We start from the raw sequence: 14,326 nt of genomic DNA on the forward strand, positions 1-14,326 counted from the left end.
GCCTCCTGCCGCCCCGCCGCCGGTGGCGTCGCAGCCGCCCTTCGCTGGAGGCGCCGCCAGGTCGCCGCGCTGCGCGCGTCCTCTGGCCCCGCCGCCCGGCCTCCCCTCGCCTCCTCCGACCGGATCCGGCGAGGAGCGCCTCGGATCCGGCCTCCCCGCCCTTCTCCAGCCTTCCTCTCCATCTCCGGCGAAGCTCCGGCCAGATCCGGCCTGCCTCGGAATCCGTGCCGAAGGTTGACCCCGAATCCACTAAGTCCCCAGTTTTTCATATAATCATGCCATGTTCATCGCATTGTATCTCTGCATCCGTAGCTCTGTTTCGTGCGTGTAATATGTCAAATTGTTCGCCTCAATGAGTACTTCATTTCATTCCATTGCATCATGTTCATTTGAGATCATCTTGATGCCCGAAATACTGTTGGAAGAGTGCATGTTGATGTTAATCTGCTGAAACTGTTATAACTTGCTCATTTGTCATTTTTGCCATGATTGATGTGTGCATCCTATGAGGTTGATGTCTACATGTGTTTTGATCTATGCTATGCCATCTTTCCAGGGGTGCCAACCATGTATTTTTGTGAGTTGTGTGCTGAGTGTATCAAGCTTGCTAAGTAGGGTAGTTGCTGTTGCTGTTTTCCTGACAGATTCTGTTATATTTTGTTGCTATGTTAACATGCTTCTACTAGTCATTTCGTGCATAATCTGGAGATGTCCTATAAACATGTTTTGATCTACATGTCATGCTCTATCCATTCATGCCCCTGGTTGCATTTATAGGTTGCTGTAACATGTTGTTATCTTGCTCCAAATTTGCTTGAAAATGTTGCTGTCGGCCTGTTAACATTAAGTTCACTTGTTTCCATGTGCTTTTCTAGTGATCCATGCACCCTATGAACTTGCTCTTGCCATGCTTAGCTTTATAAACATGTCTTCTTACTGTTGGTTGCCTTGCCATGCCATGTATTGCTCTGTCGTGAGTGGTTCAAGCTCACCAACATGCCTACTTATTGTTGTTCCTGCCATGGTTGAATCTGTTATATAACTTGTCATGTTTACATGGGTGCCATCATATTTTCTGATCCTTTTTGGCTCATGGTCAGTAAGGGACTTTTGATCTATGCATTTAGTAATATCATGCCATGCCTTTGTTTGCCATGATAAGTTCCTGTAACTTGTTGTTTGATAGCTCTAAACATTGCAACCTGATGTTATTTCTGCTAAAGTCTGAAACTGTTATTATTTGCAATCTTACCATGTGTGTTTGAGCATGTTCTAGTCTTTTCTGGAGATAGCTCAGTGTTCATGTTTTGTTGTGCTTTACCTGTACTTCATGCCCATGCCTTTTGTTATTATGTTGGGGTGATGTAGCATATTGTTTTGATGCTTGCAAGATGCCTAGTTGTTATTTTGGACAGATTGTTGTTATGACTTGTATAGAGTGCATGTGTTGAACCGTTGCTCCGTTTTGAGTGTGCTCTATATGAAACTTGCTTGATTTTGCATTTAGTTTCATATTATCATGTTGCATCCTTGTTTTGGTGTGTTTGCTTGATGTTTGTATGCATTTTGCCTCAATGTCATGCTTAACTTGTTTTGCTCATATCTTCTAGGCCGTAGCTCCAAATCTAATGAACTTTATATGTAACTTGACTAGAATTTCGTGTAGATTCTCTTGGTGCTTTTTAACTTGCTGTTTAACAACTTCAACTTAATGTTTGTTCAGATCTGGACCAATTTCGAAATATGCATATGAGGACTTACCGGAATTGTTATATGTTGCTTCCGGCCTCATTTAAACTTGCTTTGATGTGTTGTTCTTGTTTGCATCATCTCTTGACATGAGTAGTATCATGTAGCCTTTGTCATGCATCCTGCTTGTTGTGCATCATGTCTTGTCTATGTGTGGTGTGTTTACCATGTTGTGTGCTTCTTCTCGATATTCCCGTTTCGTTGCGATCGTGAGGATTCGTTCGTCTTCGCTTGGTTCGTCTTCGTGGCTTCATCTTCTTCATGGACTCGTTCTTCTTCCTTGCGGGATTTCAGGCAAGATGACCGCTACCCTGGATCTCACTACTATCATTACTATGCTAGTTGCTTCGTTCTATCGCTATGCTGCGTTACCTATCTTTTGCTCTTCAAGCCTCCCAAATTGCCATGAACCTCTAACCTTTGACACTATTCCTAGCAAATCGTTGTTTGTCTATGTTACCGCTTTGCTTAGCCCCTCTTATAGCGTTGCTAGTTGCAGGTGAAGTTGAAGATTTCTTCATGGCGGACAGGGTTATGTTGGGATATCACAATATCTCTTATATTATTAATGCATCTATATACTTGGTAAAGGGTGGAAGGCTCGGCCTTATGCCTGGTGTTTTGTTCCACTCTTGCCGCCCTAGTTTCCGTCATACCGGTGTTATGTTCCCGGATTTTGCGTTCCTAACGCGGTCGGGTGATTTATGGGACCCCCATGACAGTTCGCTTTGAATAAAACTTGTCCAGCAAGGCCCAACCTTGGTTTTACCATTTGCCTCACCACCACCTACTTTTCCCTTGGGAGTAATTAACCCAAGGGTCATCTTTATTATTACCCCCCCGGGCCAATGCTTGTCTAAGTGTTGGTCCAAACTAGAGCACCGTGCGGGACCATCCCTTGGCAACTTGGGTTACGTCGGTACCTGTACGCTTAGCTTATCCGGTGTTGCCCTGAGAACGAGATATGTGCAGCTCCTATCGCGATTGTCGGCGCATCGGGCGGTCTTGCTGGTCTTGTTTTACCATTGTCGAAATGTCTTGTAAACCGGGATTCCGAGACTGATCGGGTCTTCCTGGGAGAAGGTTTATTCCTTCGTTGATCGCGAGAGCTTGTCATGGGCTAAGTTGGGACACCCCTGCAGGGTTTAAACTTTCGAGAGCCGTGCCCGCGGTTATGTGGCAGATGGGAATTTGTTAATGTCCGGTTGTAGATAACTTGACACCAGATCCGAATTAAAACGCATCAACCGAGTGTGTAGCCGTGATGGTCTCTTCTCGGCGGAGTCCGGGAAGTGAACACGGTCTTTGGGTTATGTTTGACGTAAGTAGGAGTTCAGGATCACTTCTTGATCATTACTAGATGACGACCGTTCCGCTTGCTCTCTTCTCGCTCTTATTTGCGTATGTTAGCCACCATATATGCTTAGTCGCTGCTGCAACCTCACCATTTTACCCCTTCCTTTCCCATTAAGCTTTGCTAGTCTTGATACCCATGGTAATGGGATTGCTGAGTCCTCGTGGCTCACAGATTACTACAACAACAGTTGCAGGTACAGGTTTTCTGATGATCATGACGCGAGAGCGATGCTTGCTTGCGTTGAGTTCTTCTTCTGCTTCTTCGATCAGGGGATAGGTTCCAGGTCGGCAGCCTGGGCTAGCAGGGTGGATATTGTTTGAGTTTCTGTTTATGATTCATCCGTAGTCGGATGTTGATCTCTTGTAAGATGATGTTGTCTTCGTGTGGCATTGTATGCCTTATGTATGTATCCCCATCTATTATGTAATGTTGATGTAATGATATCCACCTTGCAAAAGCGTTCCAATATGCGGGTCTATCCTTGGTGGGACCTTCGAGTTCCTTTTGGATATGGTTGCATATTGGGCGTGACATCGGCGCAGCCCCCCTTGCCGGCCCTGGCGCACTCTAGGAGGCCTCGGCGCGGGAGGTGTGTGAGGCTCGCGCGCATCCGTGCTCGCTCGGTCTAGCGCCATGGTCCTTGAGGGTTGCATGTGGAGTGGAGTGAACTCGGGCGTTGGGGATGGTGGATAGAGCATGAGCGCTCTGCTAGCGGTGGTGGGTTGGGATGACAAGCAGCGGTGATTTTTGGTCTATTCGCTTTTTTCTAATGGTTGCACCGCTGCTGGATCTGCTATGTGTGCTACCGATTGCAAACAAAATTTTGAATCAGCAATGCTGCATGGATAAAGGGAGCTCTCTAGGTAAGGATTTTTGGTATATATTTTTTAATGGTTACACCTACCAGAAGCTGCTGGATGTTGCTATGTGTACTATAGATTGCAAAAAAAAAAACTGAATGAGCATGAATTATATTTACTTGCTGTTGTTTGTTGTCACTATTATAGTTTAATGTCCATGCCTATCACATCTTACGAATACATTATCACATACAATAATTAAACACGAGTGAAACATTGAAATTAGATATTTCTTAACAGAGAAAATAATTGAAGCACACTAGGGCTTGCTGAAAATTAAGATACTCCTCAACTCTGGATATCACCGATGTCGCTGGTGAGATATGGAGGGAAGACTGGGACAGGGAGGGAGGGAGAGTAGAGAGAATGCGACAACAGAGCATCTTACTCACACTGGCTGGGGGGGGGGGAGCACTCCACTCCGTTTTACCATCTCTCACGTAGATCTGTGTGACATAATCCCACAATATCAAATAAAGTTCATCCAATCAAAGAAATGTTTGCTCCGTGAAAAAATCCTTATATTTTTGAAATGAAATCCATAGACCATAAAAGCATATTTTCGAGAGGATAAACCCGCGCATCATAAAATGTTGGTATTGCAGAGAGGTTTGTCCCAACAAAGAGATCATCGTGTGGCGCATGTCGCTCAACCTGGGCCTTTCACAACCCGTGCTCGCCCAACTATCACAAAAATAAGGCAACAATAGCTAAAATAATTAATAAATTACAACGAAATCCAAATCTATACTTTTATTTGAATAGTGCAATTGATTGGATGTTGGAATGTGTATTTGCTTAAAATTGAAATACACTTTTTTTTGTCCCGTTGCAATGAACGAGCATTTGTGCTAGTGTGATTTAAGTTAATAAAGCTGGCTATGAAGGCCATTCCATAATAAAAAAGAAAAAGAAAAATTTGCAGCCTGACTACACCATCGGCTGAACCGCGCGTGACGGGTAGCGACCGACGCACAGGCACAGCCAGAAAGTTGCAAGCGAGCAAAAACGAACCCCACTTCGACGGCCGACTACCGCTGACCGCCGCCTTGATCTGCTTCCGGCGCCACTACGCCGGCCATGGGCTGCTCGTCTTCTCTGCCAGGTTGGCCTCCTTCTCGCCAACAGGCCAAGGCGACCTCTTAATTTCCCTACTTGGCCCTTGGATCCTTTTTATTCCTCTGTCGCGCTGCATATGGAAGCTGGAGTATGGAAATCTCAGGTCAGGATGTTGCCCTACGGATGGATTAAGATGGGGGTAATTTTAGCCTTTCTATTAACGGCTCAGGAGGCAGGTCAATGCTGGTGTTGTTTGGGGGTAAATCTTGGCGGGGACTAGCGACGGCGGCCCGGTAGCATGTTGCTTAATTGTTGAGGTGTTTGGTTCGTACTGTATTTGGTAAGCATGTGTATATGATTTCTTAGATTTTCTTCCATATATCATAAGGGACTGCATTCATGATCGTGGAGTAGGTTAGAGTTTGTGTTGGGGAAAGTTTAATCTTTTTAGGTTGGTTAGTTCTCAGCTGCAATTAGTACACTGACACTAGGTGGTCATGTAGATGCGAAATTATGAATTTCCGCGATGATAAATAGAGTTAGATTGCTAGGCAGATATACTCACAACTAGTTCTGTTTTTGGTAGCTTTTGGATTACCACTGCATCCAGAATGTTGATAATATAGAATTGCTTCTCACCAACATGTAGGATCAAATACTAGTTATTGCGGTTGAGTGACCACGCTATTGTGGGAGCAATAACACAAAATGTGTAGGCATCTGCATTTTGTGGGTTGGTATATGTCCATTTTCGATAAAGGGCGCTTTATTACTTAAAAGGGATGTGTATGTCCTAGTGACGGGTTCTCCAAGAACACTTTTGGTGAGATTGATACCATAATTATTACAAATGACAACAAGTAAAAGTGGTATTTACAGGGCTTCTCTCACAAGAAGAATTAATATACCCCCAAACAGAATAAGTCAGGGTCTGAAGGGTAAAATTATCTACAAGAGGAATATCTACATGTTGATGATGGAGGGGCACTGAGTCAGCTACCTTCCGAGTACAGCCGTCTCTTGGGAGTTCGGATCATTTGATGTTTGTCAAGGTTATGTCCTTTGACTCCTACAATTTGAAATGCCTTAGCCTGGGGGTGCCCTGCGAGAGCTAGGGGTCAAAGATTGCATCAAGTGCACCTGTCTGGCAAGGTCTATCAGACACCTGTAATAGTAACCCTGAAGGCATATTGATTGATTGGATTAGGATATTTGATCACAAGTTCCAAATATTGGTTCACTGGGTTCTGTAATAGTATGTAAAGTTTGAACATAGAATCTGGCTTCAACCAGCAAATTTATATCCAGTCTCTTGATGTCCATTGATAGACCACATCCAACCCCAGTCATTAGTAAACCGAGAAATAAAATCTCATGATTCCATCTACTTTACACCTTCTTTTTTTAATATTACCCAGAAAGGAATCTCTTCAATTTTCTCTTAAAAAAGAAGGAAATTAATTGTCAAACGTACCATGAAATGGGATATGCTTGTACTTGTTGTGATCTAGGCTCATGCTTAGGATAAGAAGACTAGTGTGTGAAGCGTTTATTTTACCACTTTGAGCAACATGTAATCTGTAAGATATTTTGTATAAAACATGATGTTAGGGAGATTTTGGAGTATTTCATACTTTTTTATTTTATGTTCTAAAGTGTAGCATTCTTTCACCTAGTATTGACAAGTTAAGTTAATTTGCTATAGCTACTTAAAAAAAAAATATTCTGCTAGAGCTGCTTGAATGTAGCATCCAACATTAATTAGCTCTTCAGTTGTGTTTGCTATGTATATTTATGGGTTGTTTCATTCTGTGGTCCGTCATATGTGTCCAGAATTCACTCTTTCCATTTGACTCGACTTGCAAGCGGACATTTTTTTTCTCATGCTGATGCATAAATGGTCATTTTATTCAGCAAACAGTACTGGAGGCTTGGGCAATATCAACAACGAGAACTCTGCAACTGACTCAAAGAATTTGAAAGTGAAGGTCTGCTATATGCTATCCTCTTTAGATTATTTATTTGTTCGTTGTTAGTTCAAAGTTTATGTCCTTGCAGTATTTGGCATCTCCTTTGTTAACATCAAGTTGAATTAAAATAAGAAACTATGCCTGTTGATTCCATTTTCACTATTGTGTAGTTGGTTTTACTGGGGGATTCTGGTGTTGGGAAAAGCTGCATTGTTCTTCGCTTTGTCCGTGGTCAGTTTGATCCCACATCAAAGGTGAAACAGCTACCCAATTTTGTCCAACTTTCTGAACACTAGGAATGATTTCCCTTGTCGCTTTCTACATACAGTATTTCTTTCATCTTATTTAACTACGATGGATTTAGGTAACTATTGGTGCATCATTTCTGTCACAAACATTGGCATTGGAGGACTCCACAACAGTGAAGTTTGAAATATGGGACACTGCTGGCCAGGAGAGGTACACATTCTGTGGTTAAATCATCCCTATAGGCTATAGTACATCTTTGCACTGATTTCTAGTATAAAATTACTGTACCATCTTGAACTTTCACATACATTCTGCTTAGCTGATTTATGTTATCTGCAAGCATTTAAAATGCTTTTCTTACCACACAAGAAGTCATGACAACAGACCAATTTTCAGGTATGCTGCATTAGCACCTCTGTACTACAGGGGAGCTGGTGCTGCAATCGTTGTCTATGACATAACAAGTGCAGAATCATTCAACAAAGCACAATATTGGGTGAAGGTATACCATCTTTTCCCTTCCGCTCTGCCATGCAACAAGCTACCAAAGTTACTCTTACGCTTTTGTAATGTGTCCTTTTATGTATTTTGGTTGGATTTACCTTTCTGCTTCTAACTTGTTATACTAGATTTTTATTTTGCCATGGCATTTTTCTAAATAGTCAATCTGTTAGGTTTCCATGAGAGCAAGTATAATAAGGGTCTTATAGCCTGCTTATGTTACCACTTTTGTCTATGTGGAGGAGAGAGAGAGAAGAAAGAAATGAGGGGTGTCGGCTCTCATGCAAGAGCCCACCTCTACATGTGCTTCATGGCAAACATAGTAAATATGGAGGAAAAGAGAAAGAGAGAAAGTGGAAAAAAGGACTAATCTAATAGCCAACCTTATAGCCAATCTCATTGTATAAGTGATTATAAATAATTAAATATGCAGCAGCATACCACCAGTTGTCAGGACCCCGACTCAATGCCACACCGACCTAGCATGTAACACCTCATATCACTTTGCGGCCTCACACACGGTATTCCCACGGGTGTCGCCTTACCAGGCCCGGGACCGTTTGCGCCTTTTGGCACACGTATATGATAGTGTCGCTAGCATCCATATGACAAGGAGCCCGGGCTGACATGACTAGTCGTGAACCAAAAGTGGCACTAACTTACAGGGACAGGCATACATGACCCAGCAACGAACGTGTCGGTCATCAGCGAGTGAATCCGGGCTGTAACAACTGGGCTAGCAGGACTCCGGTAAACCGGGCTGTAGCAGGCTAACAGGACTCCGGTAGACATCGCGTGACATTTCCCCGAAGGGACAGACACAGGAACGACGAAGGACACATGCCGGCCAGCCTAAGTGTTCCGGAGCAGTAGCAAGCTACCATGGCTCAGTGGAAGCACTAGGAGACATTTCCCGGTAAGAGAGGCTACTAAGGATAAACAACTAGATAGTTAGATCCCACACATACCAAGCATTTCAATAACATACACACAATATGCTCGATATGCGCAAATACAACATGGCATCACAACATGACTCTACAACTCAAGTATTTTATTCAATAGGCTCCGAGGAGCGAGATATTACAAACATGAGTCTCATGACTCAACACTCAGAGCATACAAGTCAAAACACAAACGGAAGCTTAACATGTCTGAGTACAGACATCTACAAATGAAAAAGGCTGAGAAGCCTGACTATCTACCAGATCCTGCCGAGGGCACAAGATCGTAGCTGAGGTAACAAGCTAAACGTCGAAGTCCAAGTGGAACTACTAGCGAGACTGAAGTCTCTCTGCAAAAACATAAAATAGGCAAACGTGAGTACAAATGTACCCAGCAAGACTTACATCAGAACTAACTACATATACATCATTATCAACAAAGGGGATGGTGGGGTTTAACTGCAGCAAGCCAGCTTTGACTCAGTGGCTATCCTGTACTACGACTGCAAGTAACTCTTTTGAGGTGGCGCACACGAGTCCACATATTCACCATATCAATACACCACTATGGATCCGCTCCCGTCTCCCTACGAGAACGCCATCCATAGCACTCACGCTTATCTTGCGTATTTTAGAGTATCCACTTTCATTTGTCTATGAATTGCACAGGCAACCCAGAAGTCCTTTACCGCGGACACGGCTATTCGAATAGATGATGTTAACCCTGCAGGGGTGTACTTCTTCACACACGCTCTCGCCACTTACCGCCATGTACACGTCATGTATCTCGGCAACCTTCAAGCGGAAGCCTGGCGAGGGAGTCGGCCACGACCCGACTAACCACACAAGTCTCTCGTCCAGGTTTATGGCCTATTCGGGTTCCATCCGCAAGGAGATCCGGCCGGGGTGTCGCTCACGGCCCCAAACGATGTGAGCAGGGTTCCCAAGCCCACCATCCGGGTGCCACTTGGTACACCGTGCCACTGTGCCTAGTCTGTCCCAAGCCCACCTGTACCGGGTGCCACTTGATAGACTACTAACACTACCTACAAACACTAGAAACTAGTTGCGACTCCTGGACAGAGATCAGGTCGATTAATAAGTCGAGAGAGTCAATTAAGGATCCCAATGTGTGGTAGTAGCTGTTCATGGATCACAAACACAGAACTCAGTTCCTGAGGACGGTTTCAATGAGACAACCCACCATGTACTCCTACATGGCCTCTCACCGCTACCTTTACCAAATCGTGTTCACACACTTAGCTCTCAACAGTAGGACATGTTCACCACATTCCAATTCATCCTCGATGAATCAGACCTGACACAACTCTAAGCAATAGCAGGCATGACAAACAAGCATGAATGAGTAGGCACATCAGGGCTCAAACAACTCCTACTCATGCTAGTGGGTTTCATCTATTTATTGTGGCAATGACAGGTCATGCAAAGGAAAGGGGTTCAACTACCGCAGCATGTAACAGTTGAATCGTTGTTGTCCTAATGCAGTAAAAGAGAGCAGGAGCGAGAGAGTGGGATTGTATCGGAATGAACAAGGGGTTTTGCTTGCCTGGCACTTCTGAAGATAGTATAGTTCTTCATTGGTGTCATTGATCACATCGTTGAAGCGCGTCTATCGAGAGGGGGCAATTACCCGCAACTGAGAAAGAAACACAATCAATGCAATGCACAATATGATGCATGATCATGACATGGCAATATGCTGTGGTTTGAGCTAATGCAACTAGCAGCAAGTGAAATGAAGTTGGTTTGAATCCAGGGTTCAAATTCAAACTCCACATGTAGTTATTTAAATGCCATTCATTTCATTTGTCCTAAACAGTAGCCATAAGTTGTTCTAACATGCATGAAACTAGAACAGATGGATAGATTGGATTTTTCTGATCATTTTTCATATATAACTTATTTCATTCTGAGTTACGGTTGATTTTATATGAAAGTTTGTAACATTTTCTGAAATTTTCTGAATAAGAATAAATCCAGAAAATTGCATTACCGCGTCAGCACTGCGTCATGCTGACCTCAGCAGGTCAACAGACCCGGTCCAGGTCAAACCTGACCAGTGGGGCCACGGGTCAGTGACCCAGGGCTGGTTAGTGTCGCTGACAGGTGGGGCTGGGTCAACAGACACGTCAGCAGGTCAACTCTGACGTGTGGGGTTAGTCAACGTGTGACGTGGCCAGGTCAAACTGACTTGTGGGGCCCGTGGGGTTAGTTTAAACTAAACAGGAGCTAAACTAGGTTAATTAGGCAGTGGGGCCCCTATGTCATCGACACGGGGCACTAACTAAACACGATTATCACCTAAACTAATGGGCCACATCAGCGTCACCGGAACCTCGCCGGCGGCGACCAAAACGACGGCGGCGTGGCTCGGAAACACGCTACGGGCGGCAGTTTGGCTTGCTGAGGGTACCAGGGCATAGCCCTTGCGCCCGCGCATCCAGCAGAGGCAGCGGCAGGTCGCGGGGAGACCGGAGCTCGCCGGAAATAAGCTCACGGCGGCGGCCGGAGTTCGGGTTAGCACGGGGGCGGCGTTAGGGAGCACGACAGGGGGTGCGGAGGGGTGCTATGGCCTCCTGGGGGTGCACTGAGCACGTCTGCGAGCTCGGTTTAGACGGAGGCGAACCAAAACGACGACGGCGACAAGTCCGGCGCCGGTGAGGTCTCGGTCTCGACGGGAACGGAGGCTATGATGAGCTAATGGACATGGGAGAAGGGGGGATTGGTAGAGGAGCTCACGTCGAGTGCAGAGGTGGCCTCGGCGTGCTCAGGGAAGCACCGGAGCGAGCGGGGCGGCGAGAGGGATCTCCGGCGGCCGGCGATGAAGATGATGAAGATGGCATCGATGCAGGGCCTCCGGCGAGGCGTGGCTGGACGGAGAGGATGAGGGAGGCGTGGCAATGATCGTGGACACGTCGGGGAGGCGAGGGGGAGGCGGTGGATGCGGCAGTGCTCGTCGGCGTTCTCGGGCGCCCACGAACAGAGAGAGGGGAGGAAGCAGAGGAGGGGGAAGAGAGAGCTGCGAGGGGAACAAGGGGGAAGGTCTCGGGCGTCTCCGTGGCGCGTTCAGAGGAGCCGGGGTGGAGCCAGGCAGGCAGGGAGGGAGGAGGTGGCCGGTGCGGGGCGGCCACGCGCCTCCGTCCTTCTGGCGGGGGAGGAAGACGACAGAGGAGGCTGCGGTGGGCTGGGCCAGTAGTAGTTGGGCCGGGTGGGCTGCCAGGTAAGGCAGGTGAGTTTTCTCTCCTCTCTGCCTTTTCCTATTTCTGTTTTGTTTTCTATTTTCTGTAGTTGTTTGGGCTTTATTAAAAATACCAGAGCACTTCTAAAAATCCTGAAAATAATTGTGGGCACCTTCTGAAATATATGCAACAGCCCACATTTAGTTTCAGAATTATTTGAGCATTTAAATTATTTATAGCATTCAACTGCCCAAATTCAAATACTTTATGAATTAATTCAAAAATCCATAAATGGCCAAGAAATATGCTCATCATTTTTTTGGCAGAGGTTTTCACCTTTATTAAAAATCATGAACATTTCCAAAGGCATTTTGGGTTTATTGAAGATTATTTTAGGTTGAACCTATTTGATTTGATCTGGTGCTAGGGTTTGAACAATCCCCATTTCAGGTTTAAATGAAATTTAAACATGATGCAGCAACCAAGCTAGTCCAAGTGCATAGCAAGGCTAGGGACGTGACACCAGTCCAATCCATTTGGTTCCCCAACCAAACATGCCTAAGGTTACGTTTAGTATGCGAGCTCGTCTAAACAATTACAAATGAGCAGCCTTGTCAGTCGTGACAAATGCAGCCCAAGTGATCACTGTTCAATTCTGCACATGTTCTGTTACCCTCTTTTTATTCAGGGTCAACTGCTTGAGTAATACTTTTGCAGTTACTAGAGTAAAGTTGAATGATCTGTCCTCCTTCATCTTTCATTTCTTAATGATGTTGTTAAAGAATCATTTTCTTTCTTTCTTCAGGAACTTCAGAAACACGGTAGCCAGGATATGATCATGGCTTTGGTTGGAAATAAGGCTGACCTAGATGAAAAACGCATTGTGTCTTCTCAGGTGTGCATATTTTTCTGGGAGAATGTGTCTTGGGATATTGATGCTGAATGAATTATAAGGAGATTTTGAACCATATATGCTTTGCTCTCTGAAGGAAGCACAGGAGCACGCAGACATGAGCAATATGTTTTTCCTTGAGACATCGGCGAAGACAGCTGATAATATAAACCAACTATTCGAGGTATTTATCAATATCTAAGATTACAGTAAGCAATTCGCTTTTGCAAGTAGAGAGAGGTGGTGACAAACGTCACAAAAACATTAGATTTACCTAAGCTCTATTCAGGGGTGTACCCAGAATTGGGCCACGTCCAGGGCTAGACAAGAGATTGGTACGGGCTGGGCCTTTTCCCAGTTTCTAGACATTTTTGTTGAGTGACGCAAAGTGCTTGTGACAGAAGATCAATGCATGTTTATTACTCCCTCTGTAAACTTTTATAAGACGTTTTAGGTCACTAGGGAGTACTAGATATGCTGATTGGCCTGTGTGCATAAACTGAAAATAATGGAATTCTGAAATATTTTTGATGTTACTTTTCTTTGGAGAAAACCTTGTGTTTTTTTGTTCGAAACGTCTAGACTCTCCCAATCCAACCATCATCGTCATGTTTTTTTTATTCGTGAAAAATTGCCGGTTTTATTACACGTATGGCCAGGGCCTGTTTTCGAAGCTAAACTTCCTGCACATGCTATTGTTGCGCTGTTCCCAGTAGAGGTATCAATAAAAAATCATGTTAAACACTGTATTTTACTTGATGACAGGAAATTGCCAAGAGGCTGCCAAGGTCTACACCACCGTCCTGATTAACATCGGTCTGTGTCGTAAACAACCTGAGTGATTGTGTAACTCACAATATGAGTAGAAACGCCTGGACGAACATTTGTGGCTGTTTCAACATGCCAGGTCAAGCCATCTGTATCTCTGCGAGCATACCATTGTTTTTGGAAACATAGCTCATGTAAAGCTTGTCCATTGCGCTAATTCTGTCGAAATGGTGGGGGTATTCTGCTCCCAGCACGGGTAAGTTAAATGAAGCTTATGGCCGTGCTCTAACGCATGGATGTTCAGCAAGTATGATAATATGGTTGAGACTGAAACATCTTACTATCAATGCAGTGCATTGTTTTTAGGTTCGGTTTGACTCGCCTGTTGAGCCGCCATTGACTGTACTGTACTGTACTGGAAGGGTTCATTGCTGTCACTGTTGTGGATGATTAATTTGATTAGATTACTACTAGTACTAGTAGTTAATAATGATAGCAGTTTTGCTGATCAAGGCTTCGGATCATGACCCTTCCTTGTTCTTTCCTTGTGCTGTGTCAGCTTGATCTCACTCAGTTGACATTATCCTTGTGTCGTGTGAAATAGAGAACCAAAAACAAAGGTCTGCTTGGTTATCTTGATGCACTTTTCAAAGGAGGAAAAAGACTTGCTACCTTTTTTTTTTTGAAGACTTGCTACCTGCGAAGGGGAACAATATAAGAGCATCTCCAACAGCCGCGGTATAGCGCCGCGCGCAAAAAACCTGTTAGCGCGCGCGC

General features: G+C 44.7%; 1 protein-coding gene across 1 annotated transcript; it reads left to right on the plus strand.

Moving 5' to 3' along the window:
- The first annotated feature begins 4,916 nt into the window (after nucleotides 1–4,916).
- LOC119331900 (ras-related protein RABF1-like) lies at nucleotides 4,917–14,061 on the plus strand. The gene is made up of 8 exons (XM_037605084.1): nucleotides 4,917–5,071; nucleotides 6,940–7,013; nucleotides 7,166–7,249; nucleotides 7,360–7,454; nucleotides 7,641–7,746; nucleotides 12,695–12,784; nucleotides 12,879–12,965; nucleotides 13,547–14,061. The coding sequence occupies exons 1-8, from the start codon at nucleotides 5,047–5,049 to the stop codon at nucleotides 13,586–13,588; spliced, it is 603 nt and encodes a 200-aa protein (XP_037460981.1). The 5' UTR covers nucleotides 4,917–5,046; the 3' UTR covers nucleotides 13,589–14,061.
- The last annotated feature ends 265 nt before the right edge of the window (nucleotides 14,062–14,326 follow it).

This window comes from Triticum dicoccoides, chromosome 1B (assembly GCF_002162155.2).
Source record: "Triticum dicoccoides isolate Atlit2015 ecotype Zavitan chromosome 1B, WEW_v2.0, whole genome shotgun sequence".
NCBI lineage: Eukaryota > Viridiplantae > Streptophyta > Magnoliopsida > Poales > Poaceae > Triticum > Triticum dicoccoides.

Coding starts and splice junctions, on each gene's coding strand:
- LOC119331900 (XM_037605084.1), top strand. CDS start 5,047: ATGGGCTGCTCGTCTTCTCTGCCAG. Junction 12,785..12,878: donor AACGCATTGTGTCTTCTCAG/GTGTGCATATTT, acceptor TGCTCTCTGAAG/GAAGCACAGGAGCACGCAGA. Junction 12,966..13,546: donor ATATAAACCAACTATTCGAG/GTATTTATCAAT, acceptor ACTTGATGACAG/GAAATTGCCAAGAGGCTGCC.